General features: G+C 42.9%; 1 protein-coding gene across 1 annotated transcript in view; it reads left to right on the top strand.

Annotated features, from left to right (window-relative positions):
- Nucleotides 1-22,500, top strand: part of hectd2 (HECT domain containing 2) — a gene marked incomplete at its 5' end in the record, with an annotated part of 134,343 nt that overhangs the window by 51,808 nt on the left and 60,035 nt on the right. The window contains 7 exon segments of the mRNA XM_084322039.1: nt 85-149; nt 437-482; nt 9,239-9,348; nt 10,252-10,400; nt 17,705-17,828; nt 21,710-21,806; nt 22,173-22,280. Of these exon segments, the coding sequence (XP_084178165.1) occupies nt 85-149; nt 437-482; nt 9,239-9,348; nt 10,252-10,400; nt 17,705-17,828; nt 21,710-21,806; nt 22,173-22,280 (699 nt within the window).

The raw sequence follows: 22,500 nt of genomic DNA, 5'->3' as shown, positions 1-22,500 counted from the left end.
GTGTGTGTGTGTGTGTGTGTGTGTGTGTGTGTGTGTGTGTGTGTGTGTGTGTGTGTGTGTGTGTGTGTGTGCGCGCGTGCGTAGCCTCAGGACATCCAGAAGTCTGTATTGAAGGGTATCATAAACAGCCTACTGCGGGAGTGGAAAGGGTGAGCACTTCTGTTATAGTGTATCTACCTGTGTGTGTGTGTGTGTGTGTGTGTGTGCGTGTGTGTGCGTGTGCGTGTGCGTGTGTGTGTGCGTGTGCGTGTGTGCGTGTGCGCGTGTGTGTGTGTGTGTGTGTGTGTATATGCATGTGTGTCATAAGTTGGCACGTGTGTTATTCTGCTGTATCTCTTCCGGTTCCATGTTTGTATTGCCTGTGTATTATTTGTACATACAATATCTCTATGATTTCATATCCTACATTGTAAAGTATTTGTTCATCATTTTTCAGGCCTCGAACGAAAGATGATCTGCGGGCCTACTTCATCCTGGTTCAGGTGAGATTGAACTAGTATCAAACATCTACTGTACAACCTCTCCAACTTAACTACAACCTCTCCAACTTAACTACAACCTCTCCAACTTAACTTAACCTCTCCAACTTAACTACAACCTCTCCAACTTAACCTCTCCAACTTAACTACAACCTCTCCAACTTAACCTCTCCAACTTAACTACAACCTCTCCAACTTAACCTCTCCAACTTAACTACAACCTCTCCAACTTAACATCTCCAACTTAACTACAACCTCTCCAACTTAACTACACCTCTCCAACTTAACTACAACCTGAAATATATATATATATATATATAGGCTTGCCTTGTTTTATTCAGTATGTTCTATTATAATAAAATACAAGATACTTGTAATAAGGATAAGTGCTTGCGTCCACCTGCCGCATATTTCTCGGCGCAAGGTTCTTTTTTCAATTGATTCCAATGGGGAGGGAGCGTATGCGGCCGCATGCTGCCGCCTATAGGAAATGCGCTGCAGTCGGCTTATTTTTTCAGCGCTTTTCAGCTTTTTTGTGCGGCCGCACCCAGCGTTTAAAGTTGAAACTTTCGGAACTTTTCAGAGCGATGCGCTGAGCGCATTTTCAGACAACCAATCACAGCCGTGACACATTCGTAACCTGACACCGGAGTTGCCTGCCTGCCTAGACGGGCCAGGAGCAGTATGAGGGCAAGCGTCTGCTGGTCGGTGGTCATTGCGATTCGCGACAAAGCACAAATACACTAATAACTACACGAATACACGAATAAAAAGCCAATAAAAAGCAAAGGGCGAACTGTGGTGTCAGGCAATAACTATATATATAATTAATATACAATAAAGTGTATTAAAATATGCTATATGTGCAAAACCGCGGCAGTAAAATACGATAAAAAGATGGCCGTCGCTAGATTTCTTTCTCTCTGTCATCTTGCTACAAGATGTGCTTCATCCCAGCACTGCCGGCGTTTTTCAGCTGGAAATGTGCGCTAGGTGGACGCATGCCCTAAGCCAGTGGTCACCAACCCGTCGATCTTGATCGACTGGTCGATCTTTGAGACTGTCCCTGTAGATCTTTCCCTGAAAAAAAAAAGAAAAAAAAAGAAAAATTAAAAAAAAATGTATCTCACCCTGAGAGTCCACATTACAGTTCTACTTTTGTTTTGATGTGAAAAGTGATGCTGCACTTAGCACTGACTGAGAAAGTACACATACAGTTCTACTTTTGTTTTAATGTGAAAATGATGCTGCACTTAGCACTGACTGCACTTAGCACTGACTGCACTTAGCACTGACTGCACTTAGCACTGACTGAGAAAGTACACATTACAGTTCTACCTTTGTTTTGATGTGAAAAGTGATGCTGCACTTAGCACTGACTGCACTTAGCACCGACTGAGAAAGTACACATTACAGTTCTACTTTATAAAATGCTAATTGTAAATATGTTTGTCAATGTTAATAATATGAGAAAGTCCACATTACAGTTCTACTTTTGTTTTGATGTGAAAAGTGATGCTGCATAAGATGACTGCACTTAGCACTGACTGAGAAAGTACATAATAGTTCTACTTTGACATTTTAATGTTGGACCAAAGCATTGCATGTAATTAGAATACAGGCAAATAAAAGTCATTTAGTTTAAAGTACAATCTTGGCTGTCTTTTTCTCTCAACGCTTCAATAGGTAGATCTTGCCTTCACCAAAAAAAAATAAGTGATCTTGGGCTTAAAAAGGTTGGTGACCACTGGACTAAGCGTTCAGTGAAGAAACCCACTCCCATTGCCAAAATAAAGTCTAACATGCCTATAAATACTTATACTATGGAATTCCACACTACAACTGTGTATTACGTGGCCCATAAATGGCCCCCAAACAGCATTGCCAACTTCCAACAGACCCCGGCCTCTTTGTTGTGAGCTTCAGAGTAGAATGAATCGTACATATATAATTATTTTATTTCCAAAAAGCAAAATTTGCTCTTCAAGAAAATCATTTTCAATAAACACGTCTTGAAGGGGTGTGGGTGGGTGGGTTTGGGCGGGGGGGGGGGGGGGGGGGGGTATAATCATATAATCAGGGTGGACTATACTCAGTACATATGGACCCTGCTACCGATCCCCCTGCTGCCAGTGAGTCTGTTTGAGCTTTTAACATCCAAATAATCTTTATTACTCCACTGCAGATATGAATCCATATGCCTCAGGGACCCCCGGTCGCAATGTGTCCACAAATGCTGTTTCCCATTAACTCCAGTCAGTGGAGCAGCTCAAACAGGGGCGTGGGATTCACTTCAGACGTGCGGCGGGGCCAAAACATGTGTGTATGTGTGTGTGTGTGTGTGTGTGTGTGTGTGTGTGTGTGTGTGTGTGTGTGTGTGTGTGTGTGTGTGTGTGTGTGTGTGTGTGTGTGTGTGTGTGTGTGTGTGTGTGTGTGATTTTTTTTTAATTTGATTTGATATTTTTTATTTTCGTGTCTTACATACAGATGTATGCCCAGCCCATATGGGCTTACAAGACACATAACAATAAGTATATAATAATATACTTTACCAATTACTTAACAAATGACATAGACCAAGATGGCCATACAAAAAATACAAGAAAATACAATAAAACGTAATATAACACAAGCTGTACTCAATGTAAATAAACAGAAAAGCAAGGTGAATTCAAATACAATTATATAGGATACAGTGTGTTTTGTCTCAGGTGCCATGCCTTCTCCAAAAATCCTGTGTGTGTGTGTGTGTGTGTGTGTGTGTGTGTGTGTGTGTGTGTGTGTGTGTGTGTGTGTGTGTGTGTGTGTGTGTGTGTGTGTGTGTGTGTGTGTGTGTGTGTGTGTGTGTGTGTGTGTGTGTGTGTGTGTGTGTGTGTGTGTGTGTGTGTGTGCGTGCATGTGTGTAGCGGTAGATAAACCGTAGACTCTCACTCCATATTTATCAATAAATCACAAAGAAAAACATGACTTTCTTACTGCTTCACAAATGTGTTTTTTTGAAAAAATGTCATTCATAGCCTAAATAATCTGTCGATTGGCTTTACTCAAAAAGGAAATGTTTTGGACCTCGTCGTTTCAATGCGATAATATGAATTGAAAATTGCCTTTATGAGTCGTGGGTGCTGCTGGCGCGCTCATAGTCACAGAGTACAGGCTTTTTCGCGGTAAGACGAGAGAAGTTGGCACTGACTAGGCGCACTTACGAGCTAGTAATGTTAGGCCTCGTCACAGCAGATGTCTTTATCCCTTTCACTGCCACACTACCAAACGGTTAACCCATTCACTGCGACAATACAGAATGTTAAGCCTTTCACTGCCGCACGACAGCAGGTTAACCCTTTCACTACCACACTACAGAACCTTCTGAAAGGGTTATTCACAACTACAATAAACCAGCGATGCACAAAGACCAGCAAACAAATACCAACTCTGGCTACAATATTGCATAAGCCAGTGCACATGCAGTCAAATATAAAACATCACACAATCAATATCAAGGAAATGCACAAAACAACACGATAAACTCGCACATCGCTATATTAGCACCACGGCGGGGGCGTTGAGGAATAACATTTATCTCACCCTGAATGGATACTGGAGGATTCTCACTCATAGCGGTTGAATTTGAAGTCATGACACCTGCTGTTGATCAGCATCTGGGTTTAAAAGATGACATGGCTTGTACATCGTCGATGACAGTGAGTTCTGTCTCTTTTCATCCCCGGTGTCCTGCAGACGTAGCCATTTCTAACACTATTCTCAATAAACTCCAATATGTCCAAAACTCTGCTGCCCGCATGCTCACCTCCACCCGTCGCTCTGATCACATCACCCCTGTCCTCCACGACCTCCACTGGCTTCCAATCAAATACAGGATACATTTAAAATACTACTCATCACATTTAAAGCCCTCAACAACCTTGCCCCTCCCTACCTGTCCGACCTCCTCCACCGTCACACGCCCACCCGTCGCCTTAGGTCTGCAGATGCCAACCTCCTAACACCTCCCACGACCAAGCTCCGGACCTGGGGCGACAGGGCCTTTGCTGCTGCTGCCCCCTCCCTCTGGAATGCCCTCCCCAGCCATATCCGTGATGCAAACACCCTGACATCTTTTAAATCAGCCTCAAAACCCACCTTTTCAATCTTGCTTTTGACCTCTAATTCTGTCGGTTTTATTTTATTTTGTCATGTATTATTTTTGTTCTGTTTTGTTCTGTTTTTTTGTTTTGCCATAGTTTGTCTCTCCTGCCCATGTGAAGCGTCTTTGAGCACCTGGAAAAGCGCTATATAAAATAGATGTATTTTTATTATTATTATTATTGTGGACGTCAAGGATTTAACATTGAAGTTCAGTTTTGTTTGACTGTACTTTACTTTCTTATGCACTGGTCGTTTTTTACGTTTGCAGAAGCATGCAGTCTATTTACTAGCTGAGGTTTGCTCAGCTAGCTAGGGTTCACGGAAACGTTCTTTGGCATTTGTCTTGTGGAGTGGACAGGAACAGTTGAAACGTCTTTTTACCATTAAAGGCATACTTGCAGGGATACTTGAAGGGGCATTTGCAGGGATACAGTGAGTGTGGCTACTTAAAAAGTGTGTGCGGAAGGCGGTCAGGTGGCGTAGCGGAGATTGCGCTCGTCACCAACGCAGGAGATGCTGGGTTCGAGCCCAGCTCTCGGCGTTGCTACCAGCTTGGCTGGTCGTTCATACTAATACAATTGGCAGTGTTAGGGGGTGGGAATCTGGCGGGTGGGGAATCTGGCGTTGTGGACAGCGACGCCTACAGGTCAGGTCTCGGCGCTTGCTCAGCGGGGGCAGGACTTGGTGGAGATAGCGTGCCCTCCCACGCGTTACACTTCACCAATGAGAGTCCTCGCTGCCAAGTGAAAAGACGTCACTGGCTGTCGCCGCACGTATCGGAGGAAGCGTGCGATCGACTCGGGACGCCCTTGTACCAACTCATAGGAGAACAACAACCAGGTAGGGGAGGGGGGGAATTGGCACAACGACTAAATTGAAAAAAAAAAAAAAAAAAAAAAAAAAAAAGGAAAAGTGTGTGCGGGGGCAATGACCCCATACTGTACTTCAGGCGCTGTTGGTTTGAAAGATTTTAGAAGAAAATTATATGAATTTAGGGCTGTACCGAATGTCATTATTATTATTTTTTTACATTCGAAGCTTCTATTGAAGTTTTTTCGAATGAAGCTTCAAATGTCTGTCGTTATATTTTATGACATAATCATTATAAAAAAAGAAAAAAGAAAAAAAAATCCTCAATTTGAATAAAGTGATTAATCTAATTAAATTCGTGTTTTTTTTAATATAACTCATCAGTTTCGTCAACATAAATCATCCAATAAGGGCACGGTTGGCACGAAAGTGATGGTGACGTCTCGATGGACCGCAAGCGCCAAGCGGATGCAGATAGGCTACATCATTTATGATAAATGTTTTAGTAAAATGATATAAATAATAGTATAATAAGTAGCCTAATCTTTATCTGCAACTGTGAAGAAAACACCCCATTGGTTTAAACAGAATGAATAGACACATAAAAAAAAAATTAAGAAAATTTTGAATGTTGATTTAGAATTTGAATGTCAACATTATGAATGAAGCTTCGAACTATTCGGTACAGCCCTATATGAATTATATTTAATAGTGGATTTTCCCTTTATTTGTATAATTTTTTCTAAGTTTGTGGCCCCTATATGCAGTGGACTGTATTGTCACAGGGCTGTGCTGGTGAACCTCTCCTCTCTCTCCAGGGACTGTGTGCTGACTGTCAAACAGGCCCCGTCATCACATCCTAGTTCCCTATTAATTCCCAGTCAGCCTTTTTCCTGAGGAAAGTGGCTCTGTTTTCTACTGCTGCCTGCTTGTCTGTCTGTCTGTCTGTCTGTCTGTCTGTCTGTCTGTCTGTCTGTCTGTCTGTCTGTCTGTCTGTCTGTCTGTCTGTCTGTCTGTCTGTCTGTCTGTCTGTCTGTCTGTCTGTCTGTCTGTCTGTCTGTCTGTCTGTCTGTCTGTCTGTCTGTCTGTCTGTCTGTCTGTCTGTCTGTCTGTCTCTCTGTCTCTTTCTCTCTCTATCCCTCTCTCTCTCTCTCTCTCTCTCTCTCTCTCTCTCTCTCTCTCTCTCTCTCTCTCTCTCTCTCTCTCTCTCTGTCTCTCTATATATAGTGTAGAATCAGCATCAGATAAAGAATTAATCTACAGTAGTTACTCTGTGGTTCCAAACTTGATGTTAAAGGGTGGAGGGAGGGGGGTGGGGTGGAGTGGATGGGACTGAGCTGTGAGGCTTCCAGCTCACACACACATTTGCATTACTACACTTCTGAGGATATTCCTTTGGGTTACATTCATTCCCTAACCCCTAATCCTAATCTTAACCCAAACCCCAGAATAGCCATGAAAGAAAGTCCATATGTGGCTAATCTCTCTCTAGTTAGACATTTGGTCCCCACAATGATAGTTGTTCTGGAGAACACACACACACACACACACACACACACACACACACACACACACACACACACACACACACACACACACACACACACACACACACACACACACACACACTCTGACACACACACTGACACACATACACATATATATTTTATCTCCAGTTTGGTATTTTTATTTTTTTTTACTTGGAATGAATGTTTACATGATTCTTACCATGAGTCTGTTTACGTGAGAACGTTTCATGACCCTATAGGACCTATGAAACACATTGAAAACCCAACGTATGACCTTAAGAATACATGGATCTCAATCAGAAAACGAGGCTGTTCTTCTGAATTCCTGGAAAGTTATACTTTCTGGAGAGATATGTGGTTTTCCTCTGACGGAACACAGAGTGTCCAGATCCCTCATGTCATGTTCTGTGTGCGGAGAGCGATGGGATGAGGTCATGTTGGATGAGAGCGATGGGATGAGGTCATGTTGGATGAGAGGGATGGGATGAGGCCATGTTGGATGAGAGGGATGGGATGAGGCCATGTTGGATGAGAGGGATGGGATGAGGTCATGTTGGATGAGCGGGATGGGATGAGGCCATGTTGGATGAGAGGGATGGGATGAGGCCATGTTGGATGAGAGGGATGAGGTCATGTTGGATGAGAGGGATGGGATGAGGCCATGTTGGATGAGAGGGATGGGATGAGGCCATGTTGGATGAGAGGGATGGGATGAGGTCATGTTGGATGAGAGGAGTTGGGATGAGGTCATGTTGGATGAGAGGGATGGGATGAGGTCATGTTGGATGAGAGTAGTTGGGATGAGGTCATGTTGGATGAGAGGAGTTGGGATGAGGTCATGTTGGATGAGAGAGATGGGATGAGGTCATGTTGGATGAGAGGGATGGGATGAGGTCATGTTGGATGAGAGGGATAGGATGAGGTCATGTTGGATGAGAGAGATGGGATGAGGTCATGTTGGATGAGAGAGATGGGATGAGAGGCCATGTTGGATGAGAGGGATGGGATGAGGTCATGTTGGATGAGAGAGATGGGATGAGGCCATGTTGGATGAGAGGGATGGGATGAGGCCATTTTGGATGAGAGGAGTTGGGATGAGGCCATTTTGGATGAGAGGAGTTGGGATGAGGTCATGTTGGATGAGAGAGATGGGATGAGGTCATGTAGGCAGACAGACATACAGACAGACAGACAGACAGACAGACACACAGACAGGCAGGCAGGCAGACTTACTGACTGACTGACTGACTGACTGACTGACTGACTGACTGACTGACTGTGAAGTACATATCACCCAAATCATCAATTCCAACATGTAATTTCCATTAACACTTTAACTGCCGGAAGACGTGTTTAGGCGTCCTTCCCCGCCATGCTCAAGTTGCCGAAGACGCCGTAACTCGTCTTTGATATCAATATTTCAAAAATCTGTGATCGGATTCATATTTCCCATCCGCTGGCCTGAGACCCACCAAAAAGCCCCACTGAACCCTCTAGCGGTTCAAGAGCGCCATCTGGTGGCCGATCGGCGCAATCGCCTAACAGGAAGTTACTTGGACGATGTGCTGTTCTCCCATATTACTTCCGGGCACTCGGTAAAGGTCCCGGCACTCTAGCTCGTCACAATACATAGCGATCCGTTGCCAATAACTCGATAAACAACATGATTTGGACGTATATACCATTATACAACCTGGAAATGGACCGGGTATTCCAACATCCCATAATAGGAAAATGTATACTCCACGCTCATCGCCCAACGGCGCGAGGAAGATACGGTAAGATTCAGCGTTATTTTTCAATGTCTTCTATACTAACTGATCTGATGAACATTTGACCCACATTAGATGAATGGTATAACGCTGCCCACGGAATTATAAACGCCCCCTCGCCCATCCGGTCAACATCAGATGACGTGTAGTAACTTCCAGAAGTCCGTCCAGTTGGATTTTTTTTATATCGCGCCGATTGCTATCAAACTGTATTTGATCATCAATATAATGCATTTGGGGCTATAAATCACGTTCTGAAGAAAGCTGCAGAAAGAGATGAAAACATACTTATACTTTAGATCATATTTTAGTATGAATATGTGAATGAAAAAGTTTAACGTTCATACACCCTGAACAATACATATAGGACATTGAATGGGCCCTAATAATGGCAATTTAGCAATAGAATTTAAAAAGTTATAGCCCTGCAAAGAAGGGGAATTTCTCCATAGACAAATAGAGCTGGCAACCTGGATTTAAACATTTCAAATGTGTTGTGTTGTAGAACCCGCAGTACTCCAGCACCAGTACCTATGTGATCTACGCGCACCTGCTGAGGCAGATCGCAGCGCTGTCAGAGGCCGACCATCACTTCCTGCTTCACTGGTTCAAAAAGTGAGTCCTGCTGTGTGTGTGTGTGTGTGTGTGTGTGTGTGTGTGTGTGTGTGTGTGTGTGTGTGTGTGTGTGTGTGTGTGTGTGTGTGTGTGTGTGAGTGTGTGTGTGTGTGTGTGTGTGTGTGTGTGTGTGTGTGTGTGTGTGTGTGTGTGTGTGTGTGTGTGTGTGTGTGTGTGTGTAACGGAGATCCCGCGTGTCTATCCACAGTCACGATGGACAGTGTAGTGAAGTGGCTGTGGACGTTAAGCGGTACTGCAAGTAAACTTACTCCCCCAGAGGCCGGGGTTCAACTCCCACTCAGGGCATGTCAAATAAGACCGGTTACATGTGTGTGTGTGTGTCAGGCATGCGTTGTTCATGGGACGGGGTAGCACGGTGTGCAAGCTCACTCGCTATTTGCATATCAATAGCGCCGGTCGTCAGGTGTGTTAAATACGTTCTCAGACACATTCACACCTAACTTGTTGTGAAGACGTGTTACATTCCATTCGTAGAGGCAATTAGGCACTGTCTTTAGTCTGTGCCCAAGCGAGGGGACATTAAATGCGCATTCGCGGGAGCGCGCGCACGCGCCAGGAGCGCGCGTGCACGTGGTGCGTGTCACCCCAGATGATTTCAATAACGCACCACTGGTGTGTGTGTGTGTGTGTGTGTGTGTGTCTCTGTGTGTGTGTGTCTGTGTGTCTCTGTGTGTGTCTGTGTGTGTCTCTGTGTGTGTGTGTCTGTGTGTCTCTGTGTGTGTCTGTGTGTGTCTCTGTGTGTGTGTGTGTGTGTGTGTGTCTGTGTGTGTCTGTGTGTGTCTGTGTGTGTGTGTGTCTGTGTGTCTCTGTGTGTGTCTGTGTGTGTCTCTGTGTGTGTGTGTCTGTGTGTCTCTGTGTGTGTGTGTGTGTGTGTGTGTGCAGGCTCTCCGTCAGGAGGTTCAGACAGCTCGTGGAGCGCCTGCTGCAGCTGGTCTCCACCCGGCTGTTCCCTGCGGAGCCCGAAGAGCTGCCCCCTCTGGCCAAGTGCTCCTGGTGGATCCCCTCGGCCACCAAGGTGCTGGGGCTGTTCAGTGAGTGACGCACACATGTAGGCTGCAAGCATCTGACCCCATTGTACCATACCGTACCTTACCATACCATACTAGGGCTGACCCCTATTAGTCGATTAGTCGACTAATCGGTCGAAAAAGGAGCCGTAGTCGACCGGCCAACCTCTTAGTCGAATATACAAAAAAAAAAATATATATATATATATATATTTTTTTTTTGTATCATTCTTTCCAAAAGAAAAGAGGCCTAGAAGCGTGGCTAACGCTAATGGCACACATACCAGAGGCTAACTGCCTACGAAAACAGGCACAGAGGCACTGAAAGAGGATTTCACCATCTAATGAACACACAGACTAGACCAGGGGTCAGCAACCTTTTTGACATGGAGTGCCTGTTTGAAATATAGTTGTAACTAGTGTGCCTCAACAATATTCCATGCATCGTAATTTTTTTTCTCTCATAATCAGGTATTTTTAATGATAATTTTTACATTATTACATCATTATTGTTATTGTTATTATTAACAATATTATTATGATGGTTGTATAAACCCTAAATCTGAGTTGGGGGGGGGGGGGATGCAATGCAGACAAACAGCTGCATACAGTGCGACCATTTCACTCGCATTTGCCCATTCATTTTTGGACACATCACACACCATCGGTGTGTGTACTGTACGTGTGCTGTCATAGCTCCACCTACAGGCCTAATGGAGAACACCAGGAGAACACCAGGATGTGAATGGAGGGTGAATGTGAGGTATATTGTGTAAATAAGTTTTGATTGATCGCAAGACTACACTGTAAAAAAATAAATAATAATAAGTTACCAGAACTTAAAAATATTTAGTTCAGTTACTGTGCATTAAGGTTTTCAGTTTTCAATCCATAATAAGTTAACAGAAAAATAAGTACACAAACACATTATTTTATTGTTTATTGTCATTGTTTATTGTCATTGTTTTAAGAACACAAATTGACTTGGTAATACTCACATTTTGAGAAAAGAAAATGGCTTTTAACATGTGCAATGTTCAATGAAATAGAAAAATAAATAATAAAATGTGTTGATTAATCCCACTGGTCACAATGGTGACCGTAATAATGTTTTTGTTATAAGGCTCTGCAAATGTTACTGAATGATGTAGCAATGTATTTCCAGCTAAATTGAAATAATAAACAAATAAAGGGTCTCAATTAAATATGTGGTAGTAAAAAGAACCTGTGGGAGGATTTCAACAAGATAAATGCGACAACAGTGCAAAATATTTCACTATAATATTTATAAAAAAAAAAAAAAAAAAAAAAAAATATATATATATATATATATATATATATATATATATATATATATATATATATATATATATATATATATATATATTTTTTTACTGCTGCCCCCTGTGCCTATGCAAATGCCCCCGCGTGCCTATAGACCACCGTAACACTTCCGGGATTCTGAAATCAGGGAGGAGATTGCGGGGGGTGCATATGAATGAATGTGGACGAGAGCCGTGATGTAAGTGGTTGCCGATACGGCTGTGGGGGTGCTGGAGACATGATCGAATAGACGTTTATGCGCCTCGCTCTCCTGAACACGGCGTGACCCATAACTAATCGATCAGAACTAAATCGGCAGAGAAAAAGCCCATTTTAAAGCACCTATTCCGCTTGGACATGCGCAGAGTGCCCATGGAGTCTGGACGACGCGAGATGACGCTCGAATGAATGTGGACCGTTCTATCAGAGGGGGGAGCTTCGGTGGCCAGCCGAACAGGATAATGAAAAAATTATCCCACTAAATGGCCAGACGTGTCTTATGGCGACATCTACAATTACCTCATTGAGTCTCCAGGTAGACTAATGTTTATATTTAAGTGCAGCGGTCTGTAGCCACTTACATGACCATCGAAGCTCCGCCCTCTGATGGAACAGTCCACATTCATTCGAGCGTCATCTCGCGTCGTCCAGACTCCATGGGCACTCTGCGCATGTCCAAGCGGAATAGGTGCTTTAAAATGGGCTTTTTCTCTGCCGATTTAGTTCTGATCGATTAGTTATGGGTCACGCCGTGTTCAGGAGAGCGAGGCGCATAAACGTCTATTCGATCATGTCTCTAGCACCCCCACAGCCGTATCGGCAACCACTTCCATCACGGCTCTCGTCCACATCCATTCATTTGACCCCCCCGCAATCTCCTCCTTGATTTCAATGTAACGCGGAAGTGTAGTGTTCTATGCAGGCACGCGTGCCTAGGGTTGCCTACCCCTGCACTAGACAAATATCAAGATGTATCCATCAGTGGACCAAATTGCATGCTTTTGCAGAGGACAAGAAGCCTTCAGTCGACTCCTTCAGACATTAAGCACCCCCCACAGCCCAAATGGAATGATAGTTTTTTTTTAATAATAATAAATAAAAAAGAAAAGAAAAAAATATTATATATTTTTTTGGACCAATAGTCGACTAACGGCAAATTTTGGCCAATCATAGTCGACCATCCAAATCCTTAGTCGGGGACAGCCCTATACCTTACCATACCATACCATACCATATCTTACCTTACCTTACCTTACCATACCATACCATGCCATACCATACCATACTATACCATACCATACCATGCCATACCATACCATACCATGCCATACCATACCATACCATACCATGCCATACCATGCCATACCATACCATACCATACCATACCATACCATACCATACCATGCCATACCATGCCATACCATACCATACCATGCCATACCATACCATACCATGCCATACCATACCATACCATACCATACCATACCATGCCATACCATACCATACCATACCATACCATACCATACCATGCCATACCATGCCATACCATACCATACCATGCCATACCATACCATACCATACCATGCCATACCATGCCATACCATACCATGCCATACCATACCATACCATGCCATGCCATACCATACCATACCATACCATGCCATACCATACCATACCATGCCATACCATACCATACCATACCATACCATGCCATGCCATACCATACCATACCATGCCATGCCATACCATACCATACCATACCATGCCATACCATACCATGCCATACCATACCATACCATGCCATACCATGCCATACCATGCCATGCCATACCTTACCTTACCTTACCATATCTTATCTTAACATACCTTATCTTACCTTACCATACCATACCTTATCTTATCCTACCTACATTATCATACCATACCTTATCTTACCTTACCCTACCATACCTTATCTTATCTTATCTTATCTTACCATACCATACCTTATCTTATCTTACCATACCATACCTTATCTTACCTTACCCTACCATATCTTATCTTATCTTATCTTATCTTACCATACCATACCATATATTACCTTACCATACCATACCTTATCTTATCTTATAACTTATTTATAAAGCTACAAGCATTGAAATGTATGGACCTAGTGTATTACAAAACTGCCCGCATTGTATACAAAGCCAGATACAAACTAATCCCAGGCAACATTCAAAAATGGTTCAGAGACAGGGAAGGAGAATATAACTTAAGAGGGAGAGGGAATCTTAAACAATCAATGGTAAACACCACGCTGAAAAGCATGTGCATATCGGTGTGTGGAGTGAAGTTGTGGAATAATTTACCTGAATACATCAAACTGAGTAAACATGTGGCACAATTTAAAAAGCAGCAAAAGAAATACACATTGGAAAAATACAGATATTGAGGATAAACAAAGTTATGTTATATTGTGTATGTAGTGCTGTACTATATTCACTGCTGTCAAGTGAATCAAGTTTTTTTTCTTGTAATCTTTTAATATAAGTAAAAGTATATTCTATATTGTAATACACTAAATTATGTTATATCTAGTAAAATTAACGGAAGAACAAATATAAATGTAAGGGGGTAGGGATCAATAAGCTTAGCTTCCCTCTACTCCTTTTTTGGACATGTATGCTAACCAAACACATTGCTCTTGACCTTTTGTTTATAATTCCTTATTTCTTTCTTTTTTTAATGTTTTTCTTTTAATGTTTTTTTAATTTGTTGCTATGATTGTTTGGTTTGACGGAACAAGATATCGTGAGTTGTTTGGAGAAATATGGAGAATAACATGTCCAAAAATAAACTTTTTCATTCATTCATTCATTCATTCATTCATTCATTCATTCATTCATTCATTCATTCATCTTATCTTATCTTATCTTATCTTATCTTATCTTATCATATCTTATCTTATCTTATCTTATCTTATCTTATCTTATCTTATCTTATCTTATCTTATCTTATCTTATCTTACCATACCATAGCTTATATTACCTTACCTTACCTTACCTTATCTTATCTTATCTTGTCTTACCTTACCTTACCATACCATACCTTATCTTATCTTATCTTATCTTATCATACCTTACCATACCATACCATACCATACCTTACCATACCATACCTTATCTTATCTTATCTTATCATACCATACCATACCATAACTTATCTTACCTTACCTTACCATACCATACCATACCATAGCTTATATTACCTTACCTTATCGTATCTTATCTTACATTACCTTATCTTATCTTATCTTATCTTACTATATCTTATCTTATCTTACACTATCTTATTTTACCTTATCTTATTGTATTGTATCTTATCTTACCGTATCTTATCTTATCTTACCATACCGTACCTTACCATATCTGCGGCATGGTCATGCTGGACCTCCAAAAGGCTTTCAACACTGTCAATCACTCCATTCTGATTGACAAGCTAAAAGCAATTGGTTTTGATAGTTCAGTGAGCTGGATGCAATCCTACCTGGATGGGAGAGAACAGATGGTGGAGGTAAACGCTACACTATCCCACCCCCCCTCCCAGTGGCGTGTGGCTTTTTCCCAATCCAACAGTGCAAAAATGCGGAAGCATTCGTCACCGCACGCCACTACGGTAAAGCGCCTTTCTTTTCAGGCCCGCTTTGGGAGCTGTCGCGCGGAAATAGGCTGTCTATTGCCATTCTCTTTGACAAACTCTAACCTTAACCAGCTCCTTAACAGCGCCTAAACTTAACCGTTCTAACCTTAACCAACTCCGAAACAATGCCTAACCTTAACCTTAACCATGCCTAACCTTAACCATAGAAAGAATATTGCCATTCTCTTTGACAAACTCTAACCTTAACCAGCTCCTTAACAGCGCCTAAACTTAACCGTTCTAACCTTAACCAACTCCGAAACAATGCCTAACCTTAACCTTAACCTTAACCATGCCTAACCTTAACCGGCGAAAGAATACACGTTAAAAAAAAATCACGTTAAAAAAAATATATTTGACAGGATTCGAACTCACCAGCAACTAGCTGTAGGATCCACAGCCATGGCGTCTTGCCAATTGAGCTATTTCTGGATACTGAATTTGGGGCGGTGACTTATATATATTGTTAAGGCGGGATATCATGCGCATGCGCGAGCACCTCGCGAGCACCTCGCGAGCACGCCGGCGCACGCACGCACCTGAGCGAGCACGCCGCCGCTGGGCGCTGCGTGAAGGAAAATGAAAGGCGCATTACCGCACGCCACTACGGTACCTCCGGTGACGAATGCGGAAGCATTTTTGCACAGTTGGATTTGGAAAAAGCAAAAGGCCTCCCAGTGAGCTGTGGTGTTCCACAAGGAAGCATAGTAGGACCGTTACTGTTCCTAATTTATGCAAATTACATGTCATCAGCTTGTGAATGCAACTTGTTCCTGTTCACGGACGACTCAGCCCTGCTGGTCTCTGACAGGGACAAGTTGCAGGTTGAAAAAGCCCTCAGCTCTGAACTTGGCAGAATCTGCACCTGGCTCACTGATAACAAACTATCATTACACCTGGGTAAAACAGAGTCCATTCTCTTTGGATCAAATAACAAACTCAGCAAGGCCAACGGCTTCTCTGTTACAGTGGGTGACAATATTGTCAAAAGGAAAGATGAAATTACATACATGGGTTCCATCCTAGAGGCTAATCTTTCCTGTGACAAAATGGCAACCAATGTAATCAAAAAGTCAACCAACGAACAAGATTCTTGTACCGGATCTCCTCTCTGGTAAACAAGAATACCCTGAAGACTCTAACAGGAGCACTCATTCAAGGGTACTACGACTATACTTGCACCTCATGGTACCAAAGCACCTCAAAGGCGCTAAAAACAAGATTACAAACTTCTCAAAACAAACTGGTCAGACTACTGCTTGACCTTACTCCTAAAACCCACCTCACCCCTGCTCATTTTGACAACCTAGGTTGGCTTAGAGTAGACGACAGAGTACAGCAACTTGCAATGGGCCTGGTCTACAAGATACACTACACCACTAAGATACCCATGTACATGCCGAAATACTTCCCAAAGGTCAGTGAATACCACAACCACAACACCAGAGGAAGTTCCACAAATCATGTTAAACACGTTTCGCCCTACCCACAGCCGTAAAAGAATGTGAATCCCTACTCACCTTCAAAACCGCTCTCAAAGAGCACTTACGGGATGCAATTCGAAACTGGCCCCGGTAAATGTCCAAACCCCCCCCCAACCCCCTTCAATGTACAGTTTCTTCCCCCTCAAATGTATATATTCTCTTTTAGAAACTCTGTCTCTTAAACAGTACTGTATATTTGTATATCTTGTATGTCATAAATGTCTGGATGTAACAGTACTGTATGTCGTGTATGCCATAAATGTTATGATGAATTGAAAATGGGGGACCCTGATGTAAACAAGATGAAAGTCTTTCTCTGGTCTGCATCCCCTTAACAATTGTGTGTATTGAGCTGTACTGTATTGTACCCATTCTGCAATCTGTTAATAACGTTTTCAATCAATCAATCAATCAATCTTATCTTATCTTATCTTACCTTACCGTACCGTACCATACCATACCATATCTTATCTTATCTTACTACATCTTATCTTATCTTACCTTACCTTACCTTACCATATCTTATCTTATCTTACTGTATCTTATATTATCTTATCTTACCTTACCATATCTTATCTTATCTCATCTTACCTTACCCTATCTTATCTTATCTTATCTGATCTTACCGTATCTTACCTTATCTTAAACATGGGTCATTTCATGTACGTACTGTATCTACATCTCTACACACACACATGAAAAAGCACACAAATAAACTCCTCCTCTCTCTCTCCTCCTCCCTCTCTCTCTCTCTCTCTCTCTCTCTCTCTCTCTCTCTCTCTCTCTCTCTCTCTCTCTCTCTCTCTCTCTCTCCCTAATCCATCTCTCTCTCCTCCTCCCCAGATGCAGCGAACACCGTCTCCTCTCCTCCCATCATGCCTTTCACTGAGTTTTACAACATCACGTTAGAACACATGGACTACATGGAGCAGTACAGGACATGGCAAAGTTACGGCAACTCCAACAAGTAAGGCATTCATATCCATCTGTGTCTGTTCCTCCTCCCATCCATCCCTCCACCCCTCTCTGCCTCCTCCTATCCTCCTGTCCTTGTGACCATGTGTATGTTATAGTGCAGTGGTTCTCAACTGGTCTAGCCTCGGGACCCAACATTTTCCTTAGTCATTAAGTCGTGACCCAAATTTTGTAACCACTATGATTTATTTAAATTTAAAAATTTTTTTGCAGTAATACGCAATCTTTCATGCACTGTTAACCCATTCTTCGCCATGCGTAATCTGCCAATGACGCCGTAAGGTGTCTTTGAGATCAATATTTCATATTTTCGTCATGGTATTCACATTTCACCCACGGAGTCTTGGGTGATGCTGTCTGGGCCTTCTGCAATGCTTCAATACCGCCACCTAGTGGCCGATCGGCGAGTTGCCAAACCCGGAAGTGCCCAAAACCGGAAGTGCCCGTCCCTTATTTTCGTCCGGGCCACTCGTTATCGCTCCCGGGACTCAATCCAGACACCGTGGATATCGATCCGTTGCCATAAACTCAATAAACAACATGATTTGGACGTATATTAGTATTATACAAACCGGAACTGGATCACCTCGATCAACATCACATAACTGGGATCTGTTTGCGCCAGTGTAATCGCCCAACGGTAAGAGGAGGCTGACGTTACTTTCAGCGTTTTTGTTTATTATTATCCATACAAACTGCTCTGATCTATATATCACCCATACTACATAAATGATTTACGTCGGCCATGGAATTATAAACGTATAAGTATGAATGTGTGAATGAAAAAGTAAAACGTTCCTACATCCTGAACGATAGATAATTGATGTTGAATGGGCCATAGTAATGTCAATTTAGCAATACAATTAAAAAAGTTATAGCCCTGCAAAGAAGGTGAACATCCTCCATAGACAAATAGCGCTGGTGGATGATGGTTTAGGATGGATATAAGCCCGGCAGAGAATGGGTTAACATGAAATAAACACAAAAAAGTGCAACAAAAGTACAACTAGGGCTAAAAAACCCAATGAAATAAAATAATAATAAATAATATGCTTCTTAGCAGATTTCTTAGCTTAACATAACAGACCTAAGTTTGGGGGGAACTAATGGGATAACTGGGGTTGCAACAAAGGTGCAACTAGGCATAAAAACCCAATGAAATAAAATTATAATAAATAATTATGCTTCTTAGCAGACTTCTTAGCTTAACATAACATACCTACAGTAAGTTTGGGGGAACTAATGGGATAACTGGGGTTGCAACAAAAGTGCAACTAGGGATAAAAACACAATGAAATAAAATAATAATAATAATAATAATAATAATAATAATAATAATAATAATAATAATAATAATAATAATAATAATAATAATAATAATAATAATAATAATAATAATAATAATAATAATAATAATAATAATAATAATAATAATAATAATAATAATAATAATAATAATAATAATAATAAATAATATATCCTTCTTAGCCGACTTCTTAGCTTAACATCCCAGGGAACTCAGTGGGATAACTGGGGATGTTGTTTGCTCCTGACAAGTTCAAGTTCAAGTTCAAGTTCTTTAATAGTTGTCATACAGAAGTACAGAATACTTTCATACAAAATGCTTCTTACTGTTACGCTCCAGAGACTGTGCTAGACAAGATAGTATCAAATAACATAATAACATAATATAGCATGTAATTTAGAAGAAGGAAAAATGAGGTCACAGTGTTCGTTATAGACATATGTACAATGTTCTGAGTTACCATATAATATACAATACTATGCAGTGTACTAATGTACAGTACTATCTAGTGCAAAGCAGAAATGGGATGAGGTACAATTTTAGGTACAATTTACAGTAAGGTGTACGAGTTGTAGTGCAATCCTTCATCCATAAATATAAAGTGTGGGGAGTGGGTGCTACAGTGTGTTTGTTTAAAGTGGGTGTGTGCTATAAAGTGTGTGGAGTGGGTGCTACAGTGTGTTTGTTTAAAGTGAGTGTGTGCGTGTGGTGGATGTGTGTGCTATGTGCGTTTGGTGGTTGTTGTTGTGTAGTGTTCATTCATTGTTCGTTTAGCAGCCTGATGGCCTGGGGATAGAAGCTTCTTCTGAGTCTTTCTGTGCTCAGCCTTGAGACTCCGGTATCGCTTGCCTGACCGCAGCAGTTCAAAGAGGCAGTTGTTCGGGTGACTGGAGTCTTTAATGATTCTCTTAGCCTTGCCCTTGCAACGCTTGTTGTAAATGTTCTGGAGGGTGGGGAGCCCCCCTCCAATTGTGCGTTCGGCTGAACGTGTCACTCTTTGTAGTCTGCTTCGGTCTTGTGCAGTGCTATTCCCAAACCAGGAGGTGATGTTGCCGGTCAAGATGCTCTCTATTGTACATGAGTAGAAGTTCTTAAGGATCTTCTGACTGACTTGGAACTTCTTAGGCGCCTGAGGAAGTAGAGGCGTTGTCGTGCCTTCTTCACAACACTGTCAATGTGTGTGGTCCATGTCAAGTCCTCGGATATGTAGGCTCCGAGGTACTTAAAGCTGTTGACTCTCTCAACCGGTGCCCCCGTCGATGCTGAGGGGGCTGTAGTCCTTGACCCCCGACCTCCTGAAGTCCACAATCATCTCCTTTGTTTTGCTGACGTTCAGGGAGAGGCTGTTTCCTGGCACCATCCCGCCAGGACCTTGACCTCTTCCAGGTAGGCCCTCTCGTCGTTGGCAGAGATCAGGCCCACCACCACTGTGTTGTCAGCAAATTTGATGATTGTATTGCTACTCCGCTGAGCCACACAGTCGTGTGTGTACAGGGAGTAGAGGAGGGGACTCAGAACACAGCCCTGGGGGGCCCCTATGTTGAGGGTGATGGATGAGGAGGTGCAGTTGCCTGCTATCACCACCTGGGGTCTGCCAGTCAGGAAGTCCAAGACCCACTGGCAGAGGTCATAGCCCAAGCCCAGGTCCCTGAGCTTGGCTATGAGTATGGAGGGGACTATGGTATTGAATGCCGAGCTGTCAGTCGATGAATAGCATTCTCACATAGTTCCCCTGCCTCTTGTCCAGGTGTGATGCTGCTGTGTGCAGCACATGGGCTATGGCGTCCTCCGTGGACCTGTTGGGGCGGTATGCAAATTGCAGGGGGTCCATGTTGATGGGGAGGGAGGAGCAGATGTAGCCCTTTACTAGCTTCTCAAAGCACTTCATGGCTATGGAGGTGAGAGCTACAGGGCGGTAGTCGTTGAGGCAAGCAGGCTTGGGGGGTCTGGGGTGATGGTAGACAAAGCAACTCTGAGGTCATGCTCAATGTCCAATCTGTTCCTCTGCGTTGTCTTCAGCTGGACCAGAGCTGAGAAGCCACTTTCACAAAGATAGGTAGTGAAGAAAAAAAAATTATAACTTTTTTTTTTTTTTACACACACATCCGCGACCCACTCAAAATGGCCCCGCGACCCACTTTTGGGTCGCGACCCACCAGTTGAGAAACACTGTTATAGTGCACGCTGTGCGCCATAGTCATTCTCACGTCTGTCTGTCTGTCTGTCTGTCTGTCTGTCTGTCTGTCTGTCTGACAGTGATCTGTGCAAGTCTAGAGTGAACCCGTTTCTTAGTGAGGTTCAGAGGTCATGTTCCAGACTCTCTCTCTCTCTCTCTCTCTCTCCTCTCTCTCTCTCTCTTCTCTCTCTCTCTCTCTCTCTCTCTCTCTCTCTCTCTCTCTCTCTCTCTCTCTCTCTCTCTCTCTCTCTCTCTCTCTCTCTCTCTCTCTATGTCCCTATATAGTAGAAGCTAATGTTATTCTGACTCGTTTCAATCTGGTTTTCGCCAGCTGCATTGTACTGAAACTTATTTCTATTTCTCCCCCCTCTCTCTCTCTCTCTCTCTGCAGGTTTTCTTTCTGTCAGTTTCCATTCATTCTTTCCACGGTGGTGAAGAAAGCCATTATCCAGAGAGACTCTGAGCAGCAGATGATCAGTGAGGCCAGGGTGAGACACACACACACACACACACACACACACACACACACACACACACACACACACACACACACACACACGCACAGCACACGCACACCACACATACCCACACACACAATTTAACAAGATGCTCATGCTTCTATGTTGACATTAGTTTGTGTGTGTGTGTGTGTGGTGTGTGTGTGTGTGTGTGTGTGTGTGTGTGAGTGTGTGTGTGTGTGTGTGTGTGTGTGTGTGTGTGTGTGTGTGTGTGTGTGTGTGTGTGTGTGTGTGTGTGTGTGTGTGTGTGTGTGTGTGTGTGTGTGTGTGTGTGTGTGTGTGTGTGTGTGTGTGTGTGTGTGTGTGTGTGTGTGTGTGTGTGTGTGTGTTTTGCAGCAAAGCCTGGTCAGTAAGGTGTCTCGCAGACAGAGGGTGGACATGAACCTACTGTTCCTCAACATCAAAGTACGACGAGCACAACTCCTCAGCGACTCACTGGATGAGGTTAGCGCACACACACACACACACACACGCACGCATGCACACACACACAGACACACACACACACACACACAGACACACGCACACACATGCACGCACGCACGCACGCACACACACACACACACACACACACACGTGCACACACACACACACACCACACACACACCTGCACAATTCTGACAACCTGTATGGTACTCTATTAATTATATTATATTATAATAAT

The sequence above is a fragment of the Notolepis coatsorum genome (assembly GCF_963971535.1).
Source record: "Notolepis coatsorum genome assembly, chromosome: 9".
In the NCBI taxonomy this organism is placed as follows: Eukaryota; Metazoa; Chordata; class Actinopteri; order Aulopiformes; family Paralepididae; genus Notolepis; species Notolepis coatsorum.
This window is presented reverse-complemented; position numbering and strand designations above follow the sequence as displayed.